This window comes from Colobus angolensis, unplaced genomic scaffold, assembly GCF_000951035.1.
Source record: "Colobus angolensis palliatus isolate OR3802 unplaced genomic scaffold, Cang.pa_1.0 Scaffold196, whole genome shotgun sequence".
In the NCBI taxonomy this organism is placed as follows: Eukaryota; Metazoa; Chordata; class Mammalia; order Primates; family Cercopithecidae; genus Colobus; species Colobus angolensis.
The window spans coordinates 5,186,224-5,209,409 of record NW_012115110.1 but is presented as its reverse complement, the minus strand read 5'-3'; the positions used below and the strand labels follow the sequence as shown (position 1 = coordinate 5,209,409).

The window sequence follows — 23,186 nt, the reverse complement described above, 5'->3', positions numbered from 1 at the left end:
AGAGAGAGATTAAAAAAAAAGGGAGAGAGAGAGAGAGAGAGAAAAAGCGTGGTGGCACCAGGGTGTCTTAAATCCTGCCCAGAAGGATCTCTAGGACTCTGGAGACCTCTACAGAGTGAATCACCAGGTGCCTCGGAATGAGAGAGGCATCTTAAGCCACCAGCCTGTATCACAGAATGGCAGACAAGAGATTCCTACCTAGTTGCAGGGGTGGGGAAGAAGGCAGGGCACTGCTCCTTCCATGGTCCGCAAGACCTCTCCATCAGGCCCCTGCTTATCTGTTCACCTTCACTTCCTACCAGTTTCTGGCTTCATGAGGCCACACCACCCCACTTCCTGCTGCCATTCAAACACAAGGCTGCTTCTGCCTCAGAGGACCAAGTCGGCCTGGAAGGGATTTCCAGACTCCCAGAACTGGCTTCTCATTATTGCTATGCTTCATCTCAAACACCATCTCCTCAGCGAGGCTGGCCTTCCCAGGCACCCCGGCTAAAGCATTTCCCAAGCCTTGGCCATCATGTAACTTTTTTTTTTTTTTTAAACTTTTCTTGGCTATACACCCACTAATCACGAGTATACAGCTCAATACATTTTCAACAAACAGAACGCAGGTATTGACCCAGCATTCAGATCAAGGGCCAACATAACCACATTGGCAAAGGATTTGCAAGAACCCTGTCCACAGCAACTGAGTTTGCCAGAATCTGTAAATTCATGCAGCTTTACACCTGCACTGGCCAATACCATAATTGCTAGCCACACGTGGCCACCGAGCGCTTGAAAGGCAGCTGGTGTCATTTGTTGAAATGATAACGTTTTGGACATACTGAGTCAAATAAGAAATGACACACATGGCTCTCATCATGTTTCTATTGGACAGCGCTGCCTGGGGCCTCACCAAGTCATTTGGCTTCTTCATGTCTTTCATCTGTCTCCTCCAGCCGACTGTAAGCTCCCTGTAGACAAGGCCTGCTCCGTTCAAGGCTCGATCTCCAGCTCCTGACACACCACACGCTAGGTGCTCAGTCACTAATGGTCAGGCGAACGAGTGATCAGTAGGTGAAGCAGGGACTGCTGCCTGGGAAAGGTGAGCAGGCCGGAAATGGGAGATCCCCGCGGCGTTTCCCAGCCGGGCTCCTCCCGAGGCGGAAGGAAGGACAGACCCCGGATGTAGTCCAGGGGCCAGGAGGGAGGAGAGGAGGGTCGCCCCACCCTGGAGCGGGAATGCTCCAGGGCAGCTCCGGGTCGCCAGGCGGCGGTTTCCAGGCAACGGCTGAACACAGACGCCGGCTGGAGGTGGGCGCTGAGCAACCTGAGGCCGGCAGACTCCGACTGGGCCCCTGGGCGGGCGGGACGGACCGCGGCCAAGGCGGGGGCGCTGGACGGGGGCGGCATGGAGGACGACGAGGAGGAGACCACCGCGTCCACGCTGTGGGGCAAGCCCAGGCCGCCGCCCGTCTCGGCGCAGTCCGCCTTCAGCTACATCCCGCCGCGGCGCCTAGACCCCAAAGAGCACAGCTACTACTACCGCCAGGCGCGGGTGAGGACCGCGGGCGGGGCACGGAGGCGGGAAGGCTGGGCTACTGGGCAGAGGCGGGCGGCCGGCCGCGGAGGGGTGGGGGAGAGGGGATCACCCCAGCGGAAGGGTCTTGGGGCAGGGCTCTCCCTCGGGCAGAGGGCGTGGGGGTGGAGCTCACCTTAGGAGAGGCGGCCTGGGGGCCTGGGGGCGGGACTCACCTTAGGGGAGGCGGCCTAGGGGCGGGGCTCACCTTGGGACTGTGGCCTGGGGGCGGGGCTCACCTTAAGGACTGGGGCCTGGGGGCGGGGTTCACCTTAGGGGAGGGGTCCTGGGGGCGGGAGTGCACCACCCGGGACAGGAGCAGGAGCTCACAGCGAGGAGGGTCCCTGGGAGGGGCTGCACCGCTAGGGATGGTGACAGAGCTCACAGCGTGGAGGGGCCCTAGAGGAGGAGCGCGCCTTCCGGCAGGGACCCTGGGGGCAGGGCTTCACTACCAGGGGTGGGTTCCGAGGGGCGGGGCTGGACAGCCTGTGGAGGGGGCTGGGTGGGAGCGTGCGGGGATGAAGGGGGTGTGGCAGGGTCAGATGGGGGGACAGGGAGGGTGAGCTCCGGCCAAGGCACCTGGACCCCAAAGAGTACAGCTAAGGCGACCACCAGTGTCAGCTGAACCCCCCGGGAACGAGGATGTGGGAGGAGCCGGGTGCGGTGTCTCAGCTGCCACCAGGGGTTGGAGGTCGCGGGAATGCTCAGCTGGGACCCAGTGCTCTTCGGAGAAGGGAACGGGAGCCACTAGGTGTCAGGATCCCTGAAAAGCACAGTGGCTCTGTCGGGACAGCAGGGCGCTCTTTCTGCCCAGGGTCTGGAGGGAGTCGCAGGAAGCAGGGACCGCCCAGCGGGCTGATCGCGGCTCCCTCTGGGGCCTGTCAGCGGCAGGCCCAGGGTGACAAGGAAACATGGCCTTGCCACCGGGACTAGGCCTGGATGGTCCAGGGAGCGGGAAACCCTCTGCCCTCCTGCAAACAGAAGACCAGAAGGAATAGCTGGCGAACCGCCTGCAGGGAGGGCTGGACTGAGAGTGGTCCCTCTGTTCTTCTGTCCTGGCCACACTGGCCCTTGCACTTCCTGGGATGGACTCTGAGGGTCTGCGAAGGCCACTGGGCACCCTGCATCTCCCACCAGCGGCCAAAGGCAGGAAAAGGAGCAAATTCGAAGTCAGTTGTGGGTCATCTACTCCTCTCTTCTCACCATTGTTCCTAAATGTCCCCAGTTTGTCTTGCTCAGAATGCAGAGGCAGGGGAGTCATTACTGAAAACCAGCATTCATTGAGGACCCTCAGCCTGCAGGCATAACTGGGACAGGCCTTTCTAATTCTAGCTGTCCTGGTGGCTTGAGTGGCTAGAGAGGGATATAGATTAGCCAGGTGTCTAGGGGGAAGGAGATCGTTCCCTTATGGTGTATAAGGTGTTCCCAGAAAATGCATCCTTCCTCTCCCCCACTCCCACCCCCACAATCCTAGACCCTAAATAAATTCCCCTTCTGATTGGTTAGCACACACTGGCCTGCATGCCACCCATAAACTGGAAGCACTCCTGGACAGCCTCACCAACAGAAGCAAGTGTGTTTCTAGTTTAGACAACTGCTGTGGGTTGGATTGTGTCCCCTTGAAATTGAGGTTTTGGAGTCTTAATCCCCAGTACCTTAGAATGTGAACTTATTTGGAGACAGACTTTTACAGAGATAATCAAATGAAAATGAGGTCATTAGGATGAGCCCTATTCCAGTATGACTGGTGTCCTTGAGAAAATGGGAAATTTGGATACATACAGACTTGCATGTATTAGTCCTTTCTCACACTGCTAATGAAGACAAACCCAAGACTGGGCAATTTATAAAGGAAAGAGGTTTAACTGACTCACAGTTCAGCATGGCTGGGGAGGACTCAGGAAACTTAGAATCATGGCAGAAGGGGATGCAAATATGTCCTTCCTCACGTGGCAGCCTCAAGAAGAATGAGTGCCCAGTGAAGAGGGAAGACCCTGATAAAACCGTCAGGTCCTGTGAGAACTAACTCCCTATCACGAGAACAGGATGGGAGAAACTGCCCCCATGATTCAATTATCTCCAGATGGTCCTTCCCAGGACATGTGGGAATTATGGGAACTACAATTCAAGATGAGATTTGGGTGGGGCCACAGCCAAACCATATCAGGGAGGAACCATAAAGGGACACAGGGAGAAGACAGCCACCTACAAGCCTCAGGAAAAGGCCTGGAACAGGACATTCCTTCACAGCCAACTGCTTGATTGCATACTTCTGGTGCCAGTACTGTGAGACAATGAATTCTGTTGGTTAAGCCACCTCATCCTTGGTACTCAGTTTGTGTGGCCCCAGCTGACAAATACGGCAGCCATAAACCTCAGCCTGTTCCCAGGAGGATCTTTGGTATCTGATAGCTCCTCTCTGCTTGGCTTTGAGCAATATGCAAGGACTGGGGGGAAAGGGACATTTGCAATCAGATCTGTCTCTGCAGCGCTGTTTGCCTGTTCTCCCAGGCTCGACTATCCACTGGATGTTAAGACGGGAGGGAAACACGAGGGAATGGTAAGTTCCCAATCTCATTGCCATCAGGGACTTCATTTTGTTTTCCTCCTGGGAGCAATATGTTTTGAAAGAACTGTTACCTATACATAATTTCACTTATTAACTGAATTTTACATTTTAAGTATGCGATACTCATGTGACTGCCAATCAGCTATGATTAATGCATAGCAGTAATGCACTGCATGAGATAAACTGCCGGAAAAGTAAGGAGTCTTATTGTGTTAACTTGTTCTATGCTGTTTTGTTGAAAGGAAATAAAATTCATCTGGCTGTTGGACAGAATAAAAACATTGACAGTAACGCCATTTGAGGGGTCCTGTAAATAAGATGGGGGCACCAGGAGAAAGAGCAGAACCCCATCCCCTGTAGGCCAGCCACTGCCTGGGGAAAAGTGGTGAAACTGAGCCTGGCAGGCACAGCTCATTCTTACATTTGCCAGTCTAATAAACGGCTCCACCTTCCTGGGGCCAAACTAACCAAAGGGCAGAGAGACGCCTGAAGTGTGAAGTGACTGGGACTCCATCACTTGGAAGGAGGTCCGCTGGGAGTGGGGCGGAAATCTGTCCCTTTAATGCAGGGGTCAGTAAACCGAGACTCCTTGGCCAAGTCTGGCCAGCTGCCTATTTTAATAAATTGAGAAAATGTTTTCCTAGAACACAGTCTCACACCTATGTGTTTACGTGTCTGTGGTTACCCCAGAGAGTTGTGTAGATTTGGCAGAGACTGTGTGACCTGCAAAGCCTAAAACAGTTGCTACCTGGCCCTTTAGAGAAAAAGTTTCCCACCCCCTGCTCTAATGTATCACTGCCTTCTGGAAGGTAGGTATGGAACTTAGAACAAATTGATGCAAAGTGGATTTTTGCAAAAACAATTTTTTTTTCCATGCAGTTTGGATAACTGAGGTCACAAACAAATTCAAGTCCTGAGGCCTTTAGTACCATGCAAAAGAAAATGATGCAACATAAATGTTAACATCTAAATTGAAATAGCCTTGAAAGCACCAAGAATAACAAAAGCATTTGGAAGCCCATTTGACAAATAGCTACCAATGGTAATAATCCACTCCTCAGGATGATATGAACTGGGGTTTAATGACCTGCAGGACCAAAGAAACTGATTCTCTGACCTGGAGATTATTTGGAATAAAGAGGGTAAATTCTGTATCACAGGTTTTCTAGAGAACTCAGTTACACCTAAATTTGCTGTAAATAATTTCAGGCTCTACTTTTGGAGGCCAAGGAGGGCGGATCACTTGAGATTAGGAGTTCAATCAAGAGCAGCCCAGCCAGCGTGGTGAAACCCCATCTTGACTTAAAATACAAAAATTAGCCAGGTGTGGTGGCCCATGCCTCTAGTCCCAGCTACTTGGGAGGCTAAGGCAGGAGAATCACTTGAGCCCAGGAGGTCGAGGTTGCAGGGAACCGAGACTGCACCACTGCACTCCACTCTGGGTGACAGAGTGAGAATCTGTCTCCAAAAGATGATGATAATAGTAAGAAGAAGAATAATTTCAGGCCCTAATCAAGCTGAGCAGTAAAAGCAGTATGGAATTAGTTCTTAAGCCAATGCTATGGTCTGAATATTTGTGTTCCCCCCAAATACATACGTTGAAATCACAACCCCCAACATGACAGTATTAGGAGGCGGGCCTTTGCGAAGTGATGAGGACATGAAGGTGGAGCCCTCACGAATGGTGTTATCACCCTTGTTAAAGGGACTCCAGAGAGCTCCCTCACCACTCCCAGCATGTGAGGACACAATGAGAATGTGCCGTGTAGCAACCAGAAAATGCTCCCTCACCAGACACCAAATCTGCCAGCGCCTTGATCTTGGACTGCCCAACCTCGAGAACCTCGAGAAATAAACGTATGTTGTTTATAAATCACCCAGTATATAGGTATTTTGTTGTAGCAGCCTGATGGGACTTTTCTGTTTAGTTTATTTCTGTGTGACACACAGTAGTGTGTATACCGATTAGTTGGTAGCACAGGCTGAGTAATCCTGAGTAAGAATGTTGGCTCCGTGTTGACCAGCCATGTGGACCTGCCACATTAACACATACTGTTTCACTCTACCCACCTTTGAGGCAAATGCTGCCAACTTCATAGAGCTCTTATATGAATGACTTTAATTTATCAATGCAAAGTGGCACATGGTAAGCCCAATGTAAGTACAGCTATTATTATTGGTTGCTTTTGTTAGTGATATTAGAGCTGCCCTTCACTAAGTCCTGGGTCCTGGTGGCAAACCTCATATCCCCGACTCTCATTTGCTGTCAGAAATTAACACAAGTGAAGGCAAAATGTGAGTGTCAGTCTGTGGCTTCTAATCCTCTGAAGCAGCTTACTTCAGGGAGCCCACAGAGTGGATGCACTGAAGGCTGCACACTTATTTAAAGCCTCAGTAATGCCTCTGAATTGTAAGACAAATTCGTCATTGAAAGCTGCCAGCAAAAATGTGATCGGCTCCTGTACTGCTCCCTAGGGAGTTCTAGTAGCATAGGCTTTGCCCATAAAATATGGTTCCTGCGGCAGCAAAGCGGATTCCATTCAACAGTGTTTTTCAATTCCTTTTTTCTCCTTCTGCCTTGTGCAGCATTTCTGCTGTGGAAATGAAAAAGCAGAATCAAAGGACAATGGTATTTTATGAAGGGTTTGGATTAAATTCCTCAAAGTCTAAGAGCTGCATTTAAAGAAATTATAACTGGTTTCAGAATCCGCTTTCCCTCATGCCGAGGGGGCTTGTGGATCACTCTGTCTTGAGTGAGGCTTTGCTGTGAAGGCCCCACCTTAGGCTTGGTGGGATTAGCTGGCTTTTCTTCTCCATGTATGTTGGGGACAGAAGCTGACTGTTTCTTTATACGTCAAGGACTCTAGCTCCCTGAGCACTGAATTTCCATTTGCCAAGTGCGGCCAAGCACCTTATACAGATGCATGTTGATATGGCAATAAGTCCCCTCCCAAATCTCATCTCCAATTGTAACCCCCATGTGTCGAGGCAGGGACCTGGTGGGAGGTGATTGGATCATGGGGGCAGTTTCCTCCTTGCTGTTCTCGTGATAGTGAGTGAGTCCTCAGGAGATCTGATGGTTTAAAAGTGGCGCTTCCCTATTTGCTCTCTCTCTCTGTCTCTCCTGCCACCACGTGAAGAAGGTGTTTGCTTCCCCTTTGCCTTCTGCCATGATTGTAAGTTTCCTGAGGCCTCCCCAGCCATGCAGAACTGTGAGTCAATTAAACCTTTTTTTCTTTATAAATTACCCAGTCTTAGGCAGTTCTTTATAGCAGTGCGAAAATGGACTAATACACATGTTAACTGTCCAGAGGCACAAAAAAGGGGAATCTCTGAAGGGCCTGATGGTATACAGACAGTGCTCAATATGAGCCTCCCTAGATCCTCCCTCTATGGAGCCTGTCTGCTTAGAAACTAAGCACCTTTACCGCACACACTCAGCCACACCAAGGGGGCTGTGCAGGGAAGGTGAACTCAGTTCTGTTGCTGATCTGCCTGTCAATATCTAGGCAACTCTCCATTATCCAGCATACTCTTAAGCTCACATGCCTTTCCAAAAGAATTTGTACTAGCTCAATGAAATTATGACCTCTCTGCATTTTCTCCTTTCGCCTATTAGTATCTAACCTGCTAAGTATTTTGCTTAGTTATCTTGTTGTCTTCTCCCACTAAATATGAGCTTTGTGAGGGCAATGATTTAGCTTTATCACAGCTATGTCTTCAGCAATCAAAAGAGTGCCTGTCTCATAGTGGGAACTCCATAAACACCTGTTGCATGAACAAATGAGGAATGAATAATTGGAAAGCCAATTTTTAAAACAAAGGGATAAGTCACCAATTTTCAAAATTAGCTTCTTAGACTAAATAGGGGTTTTGGTTTGGACTGCCAGCTGCTTTGCTTATCCCTGTCCGCGTTCTCCTCCTCTGGTATCGTCAATAGCAGTGGGTTATAGTTTCTTCTCTACTTCTCCAGTTGCATTTTCACTATCCAGTGACCTGCCCTTGGAGAACTCAGGGCTTGGGGGAATGGGGCTGAATATCTTCCTCCAGGGCAGGTAGCTCCTTAAAAAGGGGTTGGTCAGGGGGCTGAGCCCCAGACCCAGTTTCCCTTGCAAACCCATCAGTGAGAGAGGAATGAGTGAAAGGGGAGGCAGGCATGTTCTCGTGGAGACCTTTCACATGGTATGAAACACCAAGAGTGAGGAATCCATGTTCCGATGAATGAAAACTCCTGTGTGAGCATGTCCTCTGTGTCTTTTCAGTGAGTGCATGCTTGTCGTGATACGCATCTAATGTTTTTTACACAAGAACATATTCACACACAGATCACACAAATGTGGACACATATGTTTGCAGCTTGCCCTTTTCATTTAATAATATATCTTAGTTTTTCAAAATCACCCCCTTTTAAGGGGTACAAGCAAATGACACAAGAAAAGGACAACATTTTTCCCAATAACTTTGACCAAGAGGAATGTATAAGATTGAATTCGAGTTTCAGCCCCTTTGGATCGCTGTTTCTTCCTGAGTTGTGAATTGCTGGGCTGGGGGTGATGCGGTGAGTAGGGAGCTGGTATCAGTGGAAGAGGAAAGACAGTTGACTCGACAATCACCGCATTTCCAGCTGGTGACAAGTTGAGCACATAGATGAATGTAGAACTCTCTGAATCAGAACACTCTTAGAATTTGACGCAGACACAAGATCAGAGGGAGGAATTATCTTGACTTCAATCCAATGGTAGAATATCCAGATTATTTGAAAATTTATAAGGATTTCTAAAACTTGTGACATTAATGTACCAAGAGAGGACACAGAATCTTTTCCACAGGAAAAAAACAAAAACCCAAAGAGAATAGTTGAGTATTGTCTTTTCAAAAACACCTAACATTGTGTCCTTTGCAAGCAACAGTCCTCTGAGATACAGAATTTTGAATGCTGTTAAAATTAATGAAAATGTCCTCATTAAGCTTCACACAATACCGAACCTCCAAGGAGATGCTCTGGATTTATAAGTAAATTGAGGCCCTTATGAATCAAAGGAAACTGTTTTGGATCACCTTGGGGGTTTTCAGTTTTAAAAGTAGGTCGTTTATCCTTGGACTAGCAAACTGACGGAAAGCCTCAAGATGAGGTCATAGTGCTGCGGCTTCTGAGGACAGGAAGTAAGGTAGCCCAGTCATAGGCTGATTAGCATATTAAACAAGGTGGGCTAGGATGTGCTATGGAAACAACACACCCTAAGTCCAGAGTCTTAACCCCCGATGTGCTGGAGCTGGCGTGTATGACTCACAAAAGCCAACTGTTAGCATTTCTTCTAAGCTCTGCGTTTAATTGGTAGCCTAAAATTGGCCAGGATCAAAGTATTTACACCACGGAAATCATCAAATACTACAAATCAGATTTTTTTTCCTCCAGAAAGTGGGTTGTTAAACATAGGTGCACCAATGGGCTTAACACAATAACCATGACATCACAGAGGCTTTTTTTTTTTTTTTTTCTCGTTCATAGCCTAACATTTATGTTTCTCCCGGGAGGCTCTTAGTGCAATTGCTTGGAAATCCAGGTGCCTTCTTTTTAATGGTTTCACTATTACTAGGGCTTAGGAGTTTTTAGGACTTTAGAGTCATGTATTGGATGCTCGGAATTTATTAGCCTGTGAGTGGTGGGGGAGAGGGTTTGGAGGACTGCCTGGGAGTTTTTTACGGACCAGGACTAGAAGTAGAATTTTTGGAGTCACCCACATTCCTGGCCCCAGCCTAATTGTGAGGGAAACTGGGAAATGCATCTTCTGCTTGTTCTGGAAGTGGTAGCATGTTTGATGAGCACATAGCATTACCCCTGCCACAATTACATGACAAAAGGTATTAATTTTTTTCTCTTGTTTTTTTTTTTTTCTTTCTTATAGAACTTACTGGTTTAACCTTATCGTGGAGAGTGAATTAATGCTTTAAATAGTCTGAAAGGGAGGAGAAAATAAAGGACCAGGGTCCTAGTTTGCTCAAAAACTTACCCCAGTTATTTGTATGAGAGTGTGTGCAACTTCTGGGAGTAAGAGTGCTTCTCAGGTTGGGAGGAGTCATGGGGCATGATGGCTACTTCCTGCCAAGTGTGTTTGCCTGGGCTACCATACAATGTACCACAGACTTGGTGGCTTAAAACAACAGAAATTTCTTCTCTTTTAGTTTTGGAGGCTAGAAGCCTGAAATCACAGTGTTACCAGGACTTTTTTTTCTAATTTCCAACTTCTAATTTGTCAAGGATATTCAGGTTTGTTACATATGTAAACATATGCCCTGATGGATTGTACAGATCATCCCATCATCCAGGTAATAAGCCCAGCATCCATTAACTATTCTTCCTGATCTTCTCCCTCCTCCCACCTCCCATCCTGACAGGCCCCAGTGTGTATTGCCCGCCCCCCATGTGTCCCTGTGTTTTTATCATTTAGCCCTCATTTATAAGTGAGAACATGTGGGATTTGGTTTTTCTGTTCCTGTGTTAGTTTGCTAAGGATAATGGCCTCCAGCTCCATCCATGTCCCTGCAAAGGACATGACCTCGTTCCTTTTCGTGGCTGCATAGTATTCTATGGTGTATATGTACCACATTTTACTTATCCAGTCTATCATTGATGGGCATTTAGGCTGACTCCATATCTTTGCTATTGTGAGTAGTGCTGCATTGAACATACATGTGCATGTGTCTTTATAGTAGAATGATTTCGATTCCTTTGGGTATATACTCAGTAATGGGATTGCTGGATCGAATGGTATTTCTGCCTCTAGGTCTTTGAGGAGTCACCACACTACACTGTCTTTCACGGTGGCTGAATTCATTTACACTCCCACCAACGGTGTATAAGCATTCCTTTTTCTTCACAACCTCACCAGCATCTGTTGTTTTTTGACTTGTCAATATTTATTCTGACTGGTGTGAGATGGTATCTCATTGTGGTTTTGATTCGCATTTCTCTAATGATCAGTGATGTTCAGCTTTTTTTCATGTGTTTCTTGGCCACTTGTAGGTCTTTTGAGAAGTGTCTGTTCATGTCCTTTGCCCAATTTTTATTTATTTATTTATTTTTTTTGAGACGGAGTCTCGCTCTGTCGCCCAGGCTAGAGTGCAGTGGCGCGATCTTGGCTCACTGCAAGCTCCGCCTCCCGGGTTTACGCCATTCTCCTGCCTCAGCCTCCCGAGTAGCTGGGACTACAGGCGCCCGCCATCTCGCCTGGCTAGTTTTTTGTATTTTTTAGTAGAGACGGGGTTTCACCGTGTAGACCAGGATGGTCTCGATCTCCTGACCTCGTGATCCGCCCGTCTCGGCCTCCCAAAGTGCTGGGATTACAGGCTTGAGCCACCGCGCCCGGCCTGCCCAATTTTTAATGGAGTGTTCTTTTTTCTTGTAGATTTAAGTTTCTTGTAGATGCTGGATATTAGACCTTTATCAGATACACTACTTGAAAAAATTTTCTCCCCTTCTGTAGGTTGTCTCTTTATTCTGTTCATAGTTTCTTTTGCTGTGCAGCACTCCAAAGTTTAATTAGATACTATATGTCAATTTTTACTTTGTTGCAATTCAGCAGGATTGGTTCTTTCTAGGGGCTGCGAGGGAAGGCTCTGTTCCAGGCCTCTCTCCTTGGCTTGTTGATGGCCATCTTCTCCCAATGTCTCTTCACATCATCTTCCCTCGGTGCATGTTCCTGTCCAAATTTCTCCTTTCAATAAGGACACCAGTCATATTAGCTTGGGGGTCTACCCTACTCCAGTATGGCCTCATCTTAATTAATTATATCCTCAATTACCTTATTCCAAATAAGGTCACATTCAGAATTCCTGGGGGTTAGGACTTCAGCATGTGAATGCTTGGAGGACATAAGTCAGCTGATCACATCCAGTGAGGTTGTTCGGCAGTGGTTCTAACCACAGCAGTGTGGTGCAGTCTCCCTGCACTTCCTCCCCCTGGCCCAAGCAATTGCCCATCATTCATTCTTTTCTGCTACTCTACTTTGTGCAAACCTCTCTTATTCCATTTGTATTTTTCTGTGGTTCATAACCAGTGAGTTGATTTCTTTTCTCAGTGTGTGGTCTCTTTAAGGTAGGGACTCCCCATTTCTGTCCTGGAGCCTGGCATAGTGTCTCACACAATGGTAGGCCTAATGTGCTATGGAGGTTGAAAACTGGAGGCCTCCGCTCTACCCACATCATCTGCCCAGGTCTGTGGACCAGAGCAATTTCTCAGGATCAGGGGTGGAGGTTATTGTGAGGTAAACTGAGGGTAGGTGATCAGGTACCACGACCAGGCTAAGGTTATGCTACGTTTTAACAATATTCAAAACACAAAGGGAGAGATCACAAGGTAAAAAATGGATATTTTCTATTTTGCTTTTTTTTTTTTTTTAAAAAAAAGGAACATCATCTGTGAAATAGAGAAAATTCCTTGCGGAATTTTAATGGCAAAATTTCAGTAATTTCAGAAGCTGTGTCTTGTGATTAGCATTTAAATCCCAATTGGTTTTTATTAGTATCATTTTGCTTCAAGCCATACGGGAATAAAATAAAAAAAAGAAACATTAATAATTAAAATCCAGGGAAACAACAGATTTTCAGTTTGATTAGTTATTGAAAATGGATAGTCACATTTCAAAGTGAGGCTGCCTGCCTGCTGATGATTTTTTTTTTGGGGGGGTCCTTATTTTTCAATGATAGAAAAATTCACTTGTACTCTGGAAAGTTCTGAATATACAAAATCTGCACAAAAATAAGCTTCCTAAGATTCTGATCACTCCATACCCACAAGCAGTGTTTCTAGATTCCTAGTTACTAGATTCCTAGTAAACACTAAGACGTAGAAGACTGTTGGCAACTAATCCAGGGATTGTGAGGCAGGCATGGTTGCTCATAGTGGTTACTTTTATAGTGTTTTAGGATACCTGATTAGAATGAGAAGAAACAGGCATTTTCTCTGTAAAGCTGCATATTACACTGGGCTTCTTCAATATAGGGAACAAAATGAATGAACATATCCTTTCTCATTCTGATAATAGTAATTGCATTCTCATTCTATTCTGAAGTCCTTTCTTCTTCAGAGTTTTTCTCCCAGGATAATCCAAGCACCCCAGTGGGGGCTCACTCAGTTCAGGAGGGTTGGACCTGATTACAGGCACTGTGCAGAAGAAAATACAAGACCAAGCAGTTCCTGGAGGATCTATTTTCCCTGCTGTTCGTGCCACCCACTCTGGAGGGCTGTCTCTCAGATCTCAGTGCTGTGTCACCATCCAAATCTCATCTTGAATTGTAACTCCCACAATTCCCATGTGTTGTGGGAGGAACCCAGTAGGAGGTGATTGAATTATGGGAGTGGATCTTTCCTGCACTGTTCTTGTGATAGTGAATGAGTCTCATGAGATCTGATGGTTTTAAAAAGGGGACTTTCCCTGCACAAGCTCTCTCTCTGGCTGCTGCCATGTAAGAAGTGCCTTTCACCTTCTGCCATGAGTGTGAAGCCTCCCTAGACACATGGAACTGTAAGCCCATTAAACCTCTTTCTTTTGTAAATTGCCCCATCTTGGGTATGTCTTTATTAGCAGTATGAGAACAGACTACTACACTGGGTGAGGGTGGCTGCCCACATGCAGGGAGCATTATAGGGTTTGAAGGACCATCAGTCACCTCCACTTTGCCCCAAGGTTCTCAGGGTGCAGGAGGAGAGAGGGCCTCCTGGCCATGGGTGTAGCTTTCTTCCAGGGGTTCAGTTCTAGAGACTCGGTCTTCATGTTGTACACTGCAGCTATTCTCCCCAAAACCCATGGAACAGGGTCAGCCAGGTCAGGAGGGATTCCAGAGGCAACAGAACACCTAGATGATGAGCAAGAGCCTGGCTAATATTGAATCTCTTAAAATATTGGGTGTATGTGTGGTGGCATGGGGGTGATGGAGATCAAGCTATTGGACGGCCAGTGGCTCTGAATCTCAAAGGAAAGGTCTGGATACTCTGGAGAATTTATCCTCCCTCATCCTTGCAGAGTGTGTGTGCTGTACTTGGGCTTCATGTGTGTTACTAGCTGGCCCATCCCAAAAAGATTTGCTTAGCCTTGCAGGCCGGCAGCAGATTAGCTTCTGCACCAACAGCTGCCTATGTTATGGATGTTAAAGATATTGAGATTTTTCTATCATGTCTTAAAATAGTTTTTTAAAGTTTTCATTTTATTTGATAAGCAAATGTCTAATTTGTAGGTAGTCAAAATGATTGATATTTTTGGCATTTTACCTATTGTTTTCATGTGTATGAGTTTTCAAATGGATTTTCTTTTTCATTTTTCTTATCATCCAGAATTTACTTTTGGCTATAGTGTGATGTGAAGGCCCAAATGACTAGCCAGTTGTCACAATACTAAATGTGGAATGGCTTATCAATTCTCCATTGATTCAGGCTTTTAAAAAATCCTATGGGTACATAGCTATACGGTAGGTTGCCTTCAGGAGACATGAGGGCCAGGGTGGTTTGACTTGAACACATCCAGAAGTTGAGTGAGAGTGAAGACAATGATAAGAGATGCTTGTGTCTGGTGACTCATAAAATGACCCGCAGAGGCGCAGAGGGAGAAGCCACAGCTCCTGGTTGGAGGTTGCTTTCCTCCTTCAAGCCGACTAGAGTAATTCTGAATGAAGACATACCAGGTTCCCTGCAGTGGCTGGCCAGGCACCTTACACATGTTGCTGTTGGAATTCTCATGAATCTTAAAGTAATAATTCTTAAAGACCATGTTGTTTCCTTACTAGATGGCTCGTTGAGTAAGGACAGTAGCCATGTCTGAGTTATCTTCTAAATTCCCTCAGCAGGAGCACAGCATATTGCACATGACAGATGATCTGTGAATGATTTGCTAAGGATTGGCCAAAGCTACGTTATGATCTAGTTATTCCTATTACTGGCCAAAGTGCCGAGTTCCTGCAGTCACTGTGAGTGGGCATTACGTGTCTTCCAACATACTATATAGAAGTCTTGCATCCTTTCAGTGCCTACTTCCACCTCTGTATCCTCCTGTTGGAGGGAATCACTCTAGCATCACTAACGGGGAAAACAAAACCAACCAAGCATAAGCTAGAGACCTAATGCTCCCAAATCCCACAGAGACATGTCTGAGTTTGCTGCTGGAAAATTTAAGGCAGCTGGAATAACGAATGGCATGACAAGGTGAAGATTAAAGACCAGCTAACACACGCCTTCTTTTTTCTTTTACTAGATACCGAACAAGGAAGATTTTCTTTTGTATTCCGAAAAAGTTGGGATGATAAAATGGAGATAATACAGATGATAGCTTTGTTAATGGGTCATTTTCTAATACATCAGAGTGGTGTGTATATATAAATTACATACATATGATATATACGTGTATATTATATATAATATATGTATTCATATATTTATGGATTACCAAGTGTCACACTTATCACATATGATTAAAGAAAAAATACTTTTATCTTTCAAGAGAGGGGTTTGCACATAGACAGACTGACTCTTGGCTAGTGTTAGAGTTCAGGAACCAATACACCAAAATATGGCACTCTGACACTCTGGCCTCAAGAAAAGAAGGCTCACAGTCTCTCTGACCACCCCTACCCCCGGCCCTGGCTCCTGTCTCTCCATTGTTTGTCTCTCCCAAAGCACGTGGTGAAGTTGATCTCTAAAGTTCACTTATTTGCCTAAAGTCTGGACTCACCAAAGAAGAAAACAGTGACCCCTGGTACCTTCCCTGAGTTTTCATTAACTGCACTCACATCATGGGAAGGCAGGTTGAAGTCTGCTAAGACACCTGGACAGACTTTCGTCACAGACCATCGTCTGCTCTGTGGGCCCAACAGACTTTCTCCCAGACCATTGTATCCTGCTAAAAATAACTTACTACCTCCCTCAAATCATCCACATTTCCCCATCTTCCTTTCTCATTTGAAGAAGGCTGTGCAAGCATCTGTAGCCCATGGTGTGGTGGGGTAATCACCCTGAGATGTCCCCCATGCACATTCATAAAAATGTGTATGCCCTTTCTTCTTTTAATCTCCCTTCTGTCAGTTGATTTTCAGGCAACTTTCAGAAGGCAAAGAAGACGTCTGCCCTTGGCTCCTGCACTAGTGACTTAAAAGATGACTTCTGTTAAGTTTCATTATCCTAGTATGTAGGTATTGTTTGTTTTTCAAAGAAGCTCAAGCTTATTATAGAAAATTTGAGAAGACAAGTAGAAATGAAGGAAAAGTACACACATGTATAACCTTAGAGATGTGCTTTTGCTATGGTCTGAATGTTTGTGTCTCCCCAGATTAATATGTTGAAGCCTCACCCCCAATGTGGTTGTATTGGGAGGCGGGGCCTTTGGGAGGGGATTAGGCCTGAGGGTAGAGTTCCCATAAATGGAATTAGTGCCCCTATAAAAGAAGCTTGAGGAGGCTTGTTTGCCTTTCCAGCATGTGAGGCTACAGGGAGAAGACACCATCTATGAATCATAAATAGGGCCCTCACCTGACGCCCAGTCTCACAGGGCCTTGAACTTGGACCTCGCAGCCTCCAGGACTGTGAGAAATACACTGCTGTTGCTTAGAGGTCACCCAGTCTGTATGTTATTTTGTTATAGCAGCCTGAATGGACTAAGACAAATTTTTATTTTAAAGTTTGAGCTCTAGCAATGGAGTCAGACAGCAAAAGAGCTTGGGGAACCACCTGTCTCAACAAGGGAGGAGAAAGTTGAGAAGTGCCATGAAAATGTCCCTACTTCATCCTGGGCCTCTTAACAACCTTCTCTTGCTGCTGAGGGCTGGGCTTCTCCCTGCTCCACATCACAGCCGGTTCTGCTTGGTGAGGTGACCTTTCCTATCACATACTCACCACACGCACCTCCAGCCTCCCTTGGGAAAGAACTGGCATCCGTGCTCCATCAGGCCTCAATGACCCAGCCTTCAAATTAACCCACGGCTCTCTTTCTCTTTTTTTCCTAGACAGGAATTATTTCCCTCTATGACTGTGTTTTTAAGAGGCGACTAGATTATGATCAGAAGTTGCACCGAGATGACAGAGAACATGCAAAAAGCCTGAGACTTCATGTTAATGAAGAGGTAATATTAAGACAGAATGTTAACAAGTTGTCAGCAGATTAACAAAACTTTATACAGGCATATCTAGTTGTATTACACTTCACTTTATTGGGCTTCATAGAGACTGTATTTTTTTACACATTGAAAGTTTGTGGCAACCTTATGTCAAGTAAGTCTATTGGTCCCATTTTTCCAACAGCGTGTACCCACTTCCTATCTCTGTGTCAGCATTTTTTTACAATACAGTATTTACAAATTAAGATCTGTACATTTTTCAGACATAATGCTATTGCACACTTAATATACTATAGTATAGTGTAAACGTAACTTGTATATGCACTGGAAAACCAAAACATTTGCATGACTCACTTAATAGTGATATGTATTGCCGTGGTTTAGAAGCAAACCTGCAATATCTCTGAGGTATGCTTGTACGTGTGTGTGTGTGCACGTGCGTGTGTGTGTGGTGGGGAGCGTATGTACAGTCATGCATTGCTTAACAACAGGGATTCATTCTCAGAAATTCATTGCTGGGCGATTTTGTCGTTGAGTGAACATCAGAGTATACTTAACACAAACCTAGATAGCATAGCCTACTCCACACCTAGGCCATATGGTACAGCTTGTTTCTCCTAGGCTACCAATCTGTACAGCGTGTTACAGTATAAAATATTGTAAACGATTATAACACAATGGTAAGTGTTTTTGTATCTAAACATAAAAAGGTACCGTAAAAATATGGTATAAAAATAAAAAATGATACACTCGTGTGGGCACTTACCATGAATGAAGCTTGCAGGACTGGAAGCTGCTCTGGGTGAGTCAGTGAGTGAGTGCTGAGTGAATGTGAAGGCCTAGGCCATGACTGTGCACCACCGTAGACTTTGTAAGCACTGTGCACTTTGGCTACGCTACATTTATTTAAAATTTTTTTCTTCAATAATACATTAACCTTAGCTGTGACTTTTTAACCTTATAAACTTTTTAATTTTAAAAACTTGGACTCTTTTATAAAGTAACACTTAGCTTAAAACACAAACACATTGTACAGCTGTACAAAAATATTTTCTTTCTTTAGATCTTTATAAGGTGTCTATTTTTAATTTTTTTAAGCTTTTAAAGTTTTTGGTTAAAAACTAAGACACAAACACACACCTTAATCTAGGCCTCCACAGGGTCAGGATCGTCAGTATCACTGCCTTCCACCTCCACACCTCGTCCCACTGGAAGGTCTTCAAAGGCAATGACACGCAACACACGTGGAGCTGTCATCTCCTAGGCTAACAATGTCTCCTCTGGAATACCTCCTAAAGAACCTGCTTGAGGTTGTTTTACAGTTAACTTTTAAAAATAAGTAGAAGGAGTACACTCTTAAAATAGCGATAAAAAGTATAATAAATACAGAAACCAGTAACATAGTCATTTATTATTATTGTCAAGTACTGTGAGCTATACATAATTGTTTGTGTTATATTTTATATGACTGGCAGCCCAGTGGGTTTATTTTCACCAGCATCACCCAAACACATGAGGAATGTGATGTACTACGACATGACAACAGTTATGACATCCTTAGGTGATAGAAATTTTTTAGTTGTATTAGATTTTGCCATTTTCATGGCAAAAACAGCAATTACTTTTGCACCAACTTAATATTATAACCTTAAGGGACTATCATCATATATGCGATTTATCATTGAGTTAAATGTCATATGGCACATGACTGTATGTGTATATGTGTATGCATGTATATAGGCATACATGTATGTACATGTGTGTATGTATATATGTGTGTATATGTATATACAGATGTGTATATTTGTATATATTGTACATATGTTTATGTGTGTGCATATGTGTAACTGTGTGTATATACATGTGCATGTGTGTGTATATGCATGTGTATGTATGTATATATGTGTGTATATGTGTGTACATGTGTGTGTGTCTGCTTGTGAATGTGTGTAAATGTGTGTATAGATGCATGCATACGTGCATATGTATGTGGATGTGTATATATTATGTGTGTATATGTATGAATGTATATATATCATGCATATATGTGTATATTGTATGCTTGTACATGTGTGTGCATAGGTATGTACATGCATGTGTGTGTATATGTGCACATACACATATATATTTAATATTGTCCTCAGTTGCTTTATGTAATCTTCTTGATGCAGCTGTCCTCTATCTTTTTGTGCCAAGAAGCTAAGGCTAAGGTACTCTTATAGTTCCCTGTATTCAGTCATGTCATTGAGTATTTTTCTTGATATTGTTGTTTGGTTCTTTAGAATTTAAAAATTTAAGGACAGCAAAGCTAAGACGTTCCCTTCAACAGATAAAACAAGTCTCTGCTTAACCGCTGAGTCCAGACTTTCATAATTTTTCCAGAAAAGTTGGTCTTGCAGAGCTCAAATTGTGCACACGAGAACATTTCTTCCAAGTTTAGTTATGAAGCCACCATAAGCAGCACATGTGGTGCCTTGTAAGTTGATGCAAAGTTAGTGTTTTCCTCAGGAGAAAACTGTGGCACATAGTTTTTCAGAAAAAAGCTCCATCCTCTCAGAGCTGCCATTCCCGAAGGAAGAGAGAAAAAGTAAAGGCAAAGAAATCATGGGCTGGGTGTGGTGGCTCAAGTCTGTAATCCCAGCACTTTGGGAGGCCAAGGTGGGCGGATCACCTGAGGTCAGGAGCTCCCGACTAGCCTGGCCAACATGGGGAAACCCCGTCTCTACTAAAAATATAAAAATTAGCCGGGCATGGTGGTGCACGCTTGTAATCCCAGCTACTTGAGGGGCTGAGGCAAGAGAATGGCTTGAACCCGGGAGGCAGAGGTTGCAGTAAGCCGAGATCGCACCATTGCACTCCAGCTTGGGCGACAAGAGCAAGACTCCATCTCAAAAAAACAAAACAAAACAAAACAAAAAAACAAAACAAAAAAAGAAAAAAAGAAAGAGAAGAAAAAAAGAAATGAGCAAATTCTAGGTGGGGATGAGTGGTATGTGGGTGGGGGTGAGTGGTATGTGGGTGGGGGTGAGTGGTATGTGGGTGGGGGTGAGTGGTATGTGGGTGGGGGTGAGTGGTATGTGGGTGGGGGTGAGTGGTATGTGGGTGGGGGTGAGTGGTATGTGGGTGGGGGTGAGTGGTATGTGGGTGGGGGTGAGTGGTATGTGGGTGGGGGTGAGTGGTATGTGGGAAGAGGAAGCCATATGAGGATGTGAGAGAGGGAAAGTGAGAGGAATGAGCAGGGAGCTGGGGAGAGGTGGGGTCAGGGAGGACCTGGACATCTGAGCCAGGATCTGGGTGGTGGGAGGGGACTAGCAGCAGCAGGGGCGGGTAAATGACCAGGAAGAGCACAGAGACAGACAGGTAGAGCAAATGGTCCGGCACAGTTTCCCAACATGTTCATTGAATACACCAGCCAGCTTTCTAGCAAATTCAATGGTTCCCCGCCATAGGCTACTTCCCTGTGAAGCCGCTGGCTTCAGCGTGGAGGTCCCCTCTTGGTCTACTGTGGTGGGACCCGCTACTTGGGGAGCTGAGGCAGGAGAATGGCTTGAACCCGGGAGGCAGAGGTTGTAGGTAAAGCTCCGGGTAGGTAAAGCTCCCGGGACCAGGCTGATGGATGTATGGGTGAGCTGTGCTGGCGAATGCAGTGGTGCTGACTATGTGCTTTGATAACTTTCACCAGGAACAGGAGAGGCCGGTTGGAGTGTTGACGTCTTCTGTCTATGGGAAGCGCATCAATCAGCCCATTGAACCCCTAAACCGGGACTTCGGCCGCGTCAACCACGTGCAGGCTGACTTCTACAGGAAGAACGACATTCCCAGCCTCAAGGCACCAGGCTTTGGGCACATTGCTCCAGCCTGAAGCATCCCTGTGGTCCACAGGGTATGTCGCGATACCCTGTGGGCTGGCAAGATTGCACAGCAAGAAGGTGGCGTCTGGAGCCCTCTTTCCCCTTCCCGTGACACCTAGGAGCTTGGCTATGCCTGTGCTGCATCTCTACAGTGGGACACATGAACGTCAGCAGCTTCCCTCAGGTTGCTGTGGTTAGGAGCCTGACCAAAAACACCTTCAGTACCTGTGAAGAGTCTCTGGTGTGATGATTTTCAGCTGGAATTATTTTTGATCAAATGATACTGGAGACCGATTCACTGTGAGCACCTGCATAAAATGAAAACTTTGTTCCCCCTTGGTAATGGTTGGGTTGGTTTTTGTCATCGGCTCTCTACATTTGCTAGGATTCTTTGGGGAGGCAGTCACAGGAGTGAGGTGCAGTTACTTTTCCGAAGAGTTATGGGAACTCCTGCTGCCTGGTAACACAAGCAACCCTGCCATATTCCCTTCTCCAGGAGGAGATATAATGACAATTGTCTTTTGGCACAACTGAACTCTAGAAACTCCATTTTTGTTTTTCCAGAGGTCTGAGCCACAAATAACAGAATTTAGTGCAGTTGGGACCAGGAGCCCTAGTAAGGATGGGTGGCCCTGGTGGCCAGCAGTGGTCACTGTTACCGCTCAGGGAGAGAGGGCCAGTCGTGGGAAGAGACTAGATTTCGGTGTTCAACAAACTTGGGTAAAATTCTGGCTGCTGCACTTTCTAGATTTGTGTTCTAGGGCAAGTCATATCATCTGTATGAGCAGACATTTCCTCATCTTTAAAGTGGAATTTCCAAACCTAGAATTCATGTGGGAGGCAATGAGCTGCCGGAGTACACATACAGGCACCCAGTGCCCCGTCTTCACAGCAATGACTTGACTTTAAACAGTCTTCTTTTTGGAAGCAGTCGCTTTTAACCTAAGTTGGAAATATTTACTCTGGGGATAATTTGAAACTTACCCAAGTGTTAAGGTATCAGCTACGTTTTTAATGAATGGACTCCTTGGAAGAAATCATCTCTCATCTACCATGATTAAATTCCCACAGTTTATCAGTGAATGGGCAGGTGGCCTAATTAATTTCAATGCTGATTGCTCCATCACTGGTTTTATTGTTTTGAATATGCAAAGAGGATTCTCTAAAAATAAATGACACTGAATTGCCGGCAATTTCAAGGTTGAGTGACTCCTAAATATTTCTTTATTTTTTTGAAAACAATTTTTCAGTGTAGGTGTCTTTTATTTATTTCAAACAAATGGCAGTAGTTTATTTCGAATGCCTTTGGGTGCATTATACCATATTTATAGTAACATAATAGAAAATATATAAAGTTTGGGTTATAGAAATATTTATAAATTATTCATTATTCAGACTTGATTTCAACAAAGACAAGGCATCTGTAAGTGACTGTAATAAATTAATGTCAAACTAAATTATTTTCATTTACTTTAAGTCAGACCTTACTCCCTTCACCTTCTACTACATACTGACTTTCAAAAGGCAGGGCTGTAATTGGCCAAGATTTCAAAAGCTCTCACATTTGTAAGAGGAAATTAAGTGTATTTCTCTTGGTATCCCAATGTTTATCATTTAAAGCCAATGCATGAATGCTTGTTAAACTCATCACACATAAGATAATATATTCGTATATTAATGGATTGTTTTGGTTTATAAATTTTCATCACTGGGCAATTGTGTTTCTTTTTCTTTTCTTTTTTCTTTTTCTTTTTTTTTTTTTTTTTTTTTTTTTTTTTTTTTTTTTTTTTGGTGAGACAGAGTCTTGCTCTGTCACCCAGGCTGGAGTGCAGTGGTATAATCAAGGCTCACGGCAACCTACACCTCCTGGACTCAAGTGATCCTCCCACGTCAGCCTCCCAGGTAGCTGGGACTACAGGCACGTGCCACCATGCCCAGCTAATTTTCTTATTTTTTTTTTGTAGAGGTGGGGTCTCACTATGTTGCTCAGGCTGGTCTCAGACTCCTGGGCTTAAGTGATCCTCTCTTCTCGGCCTCCCAAAATATTGGGGTTACAGGTGTGAGCCACTGCACCCGGCCTGATGATGTTACCTGGTCATTCAGTGTA

General features: G+C 45.1%; 1 protein-coding gene across 2 annotated transcripts; it reads left to right on the top strand.

The window, feature by feature from the left end:
• The first annotated feature begins 862 nt into the window (after positions 1-862).
• On the top strand, positions 863-22,536 carry LOC105510964 (chromosome unknown open reading frame, human C5orf49). Of its 2 annotated transcripts, none has more exons than XM_011940964.1 (3): positions 863-1,540; positions 17,118-17,234; positions 20,911-22,536. In XM_011940964.1, the coding sequence occupies exons 1-3, from the start codon at positions 1,394-1,396 to the stop codon at positions 21,088-21,090; spliced, it is 444 nt and encodes a 147-aa protein (XP_011796354.1). In that variant the 5' UTR covers positions 863-1,393; the 3' UTR covers positions 21,091-22,536. The 2 variants fall into 2 exon arrangements, with proteins under 2 accessions (XP_011796354.1, XP_011796355.1); XM_011940965.1 differs by having other exon boundaries at positions 20,917-22,278.
• The last annotated feature ends 650 nt before the right edge of the window (positions 22,537-23,186 follow it).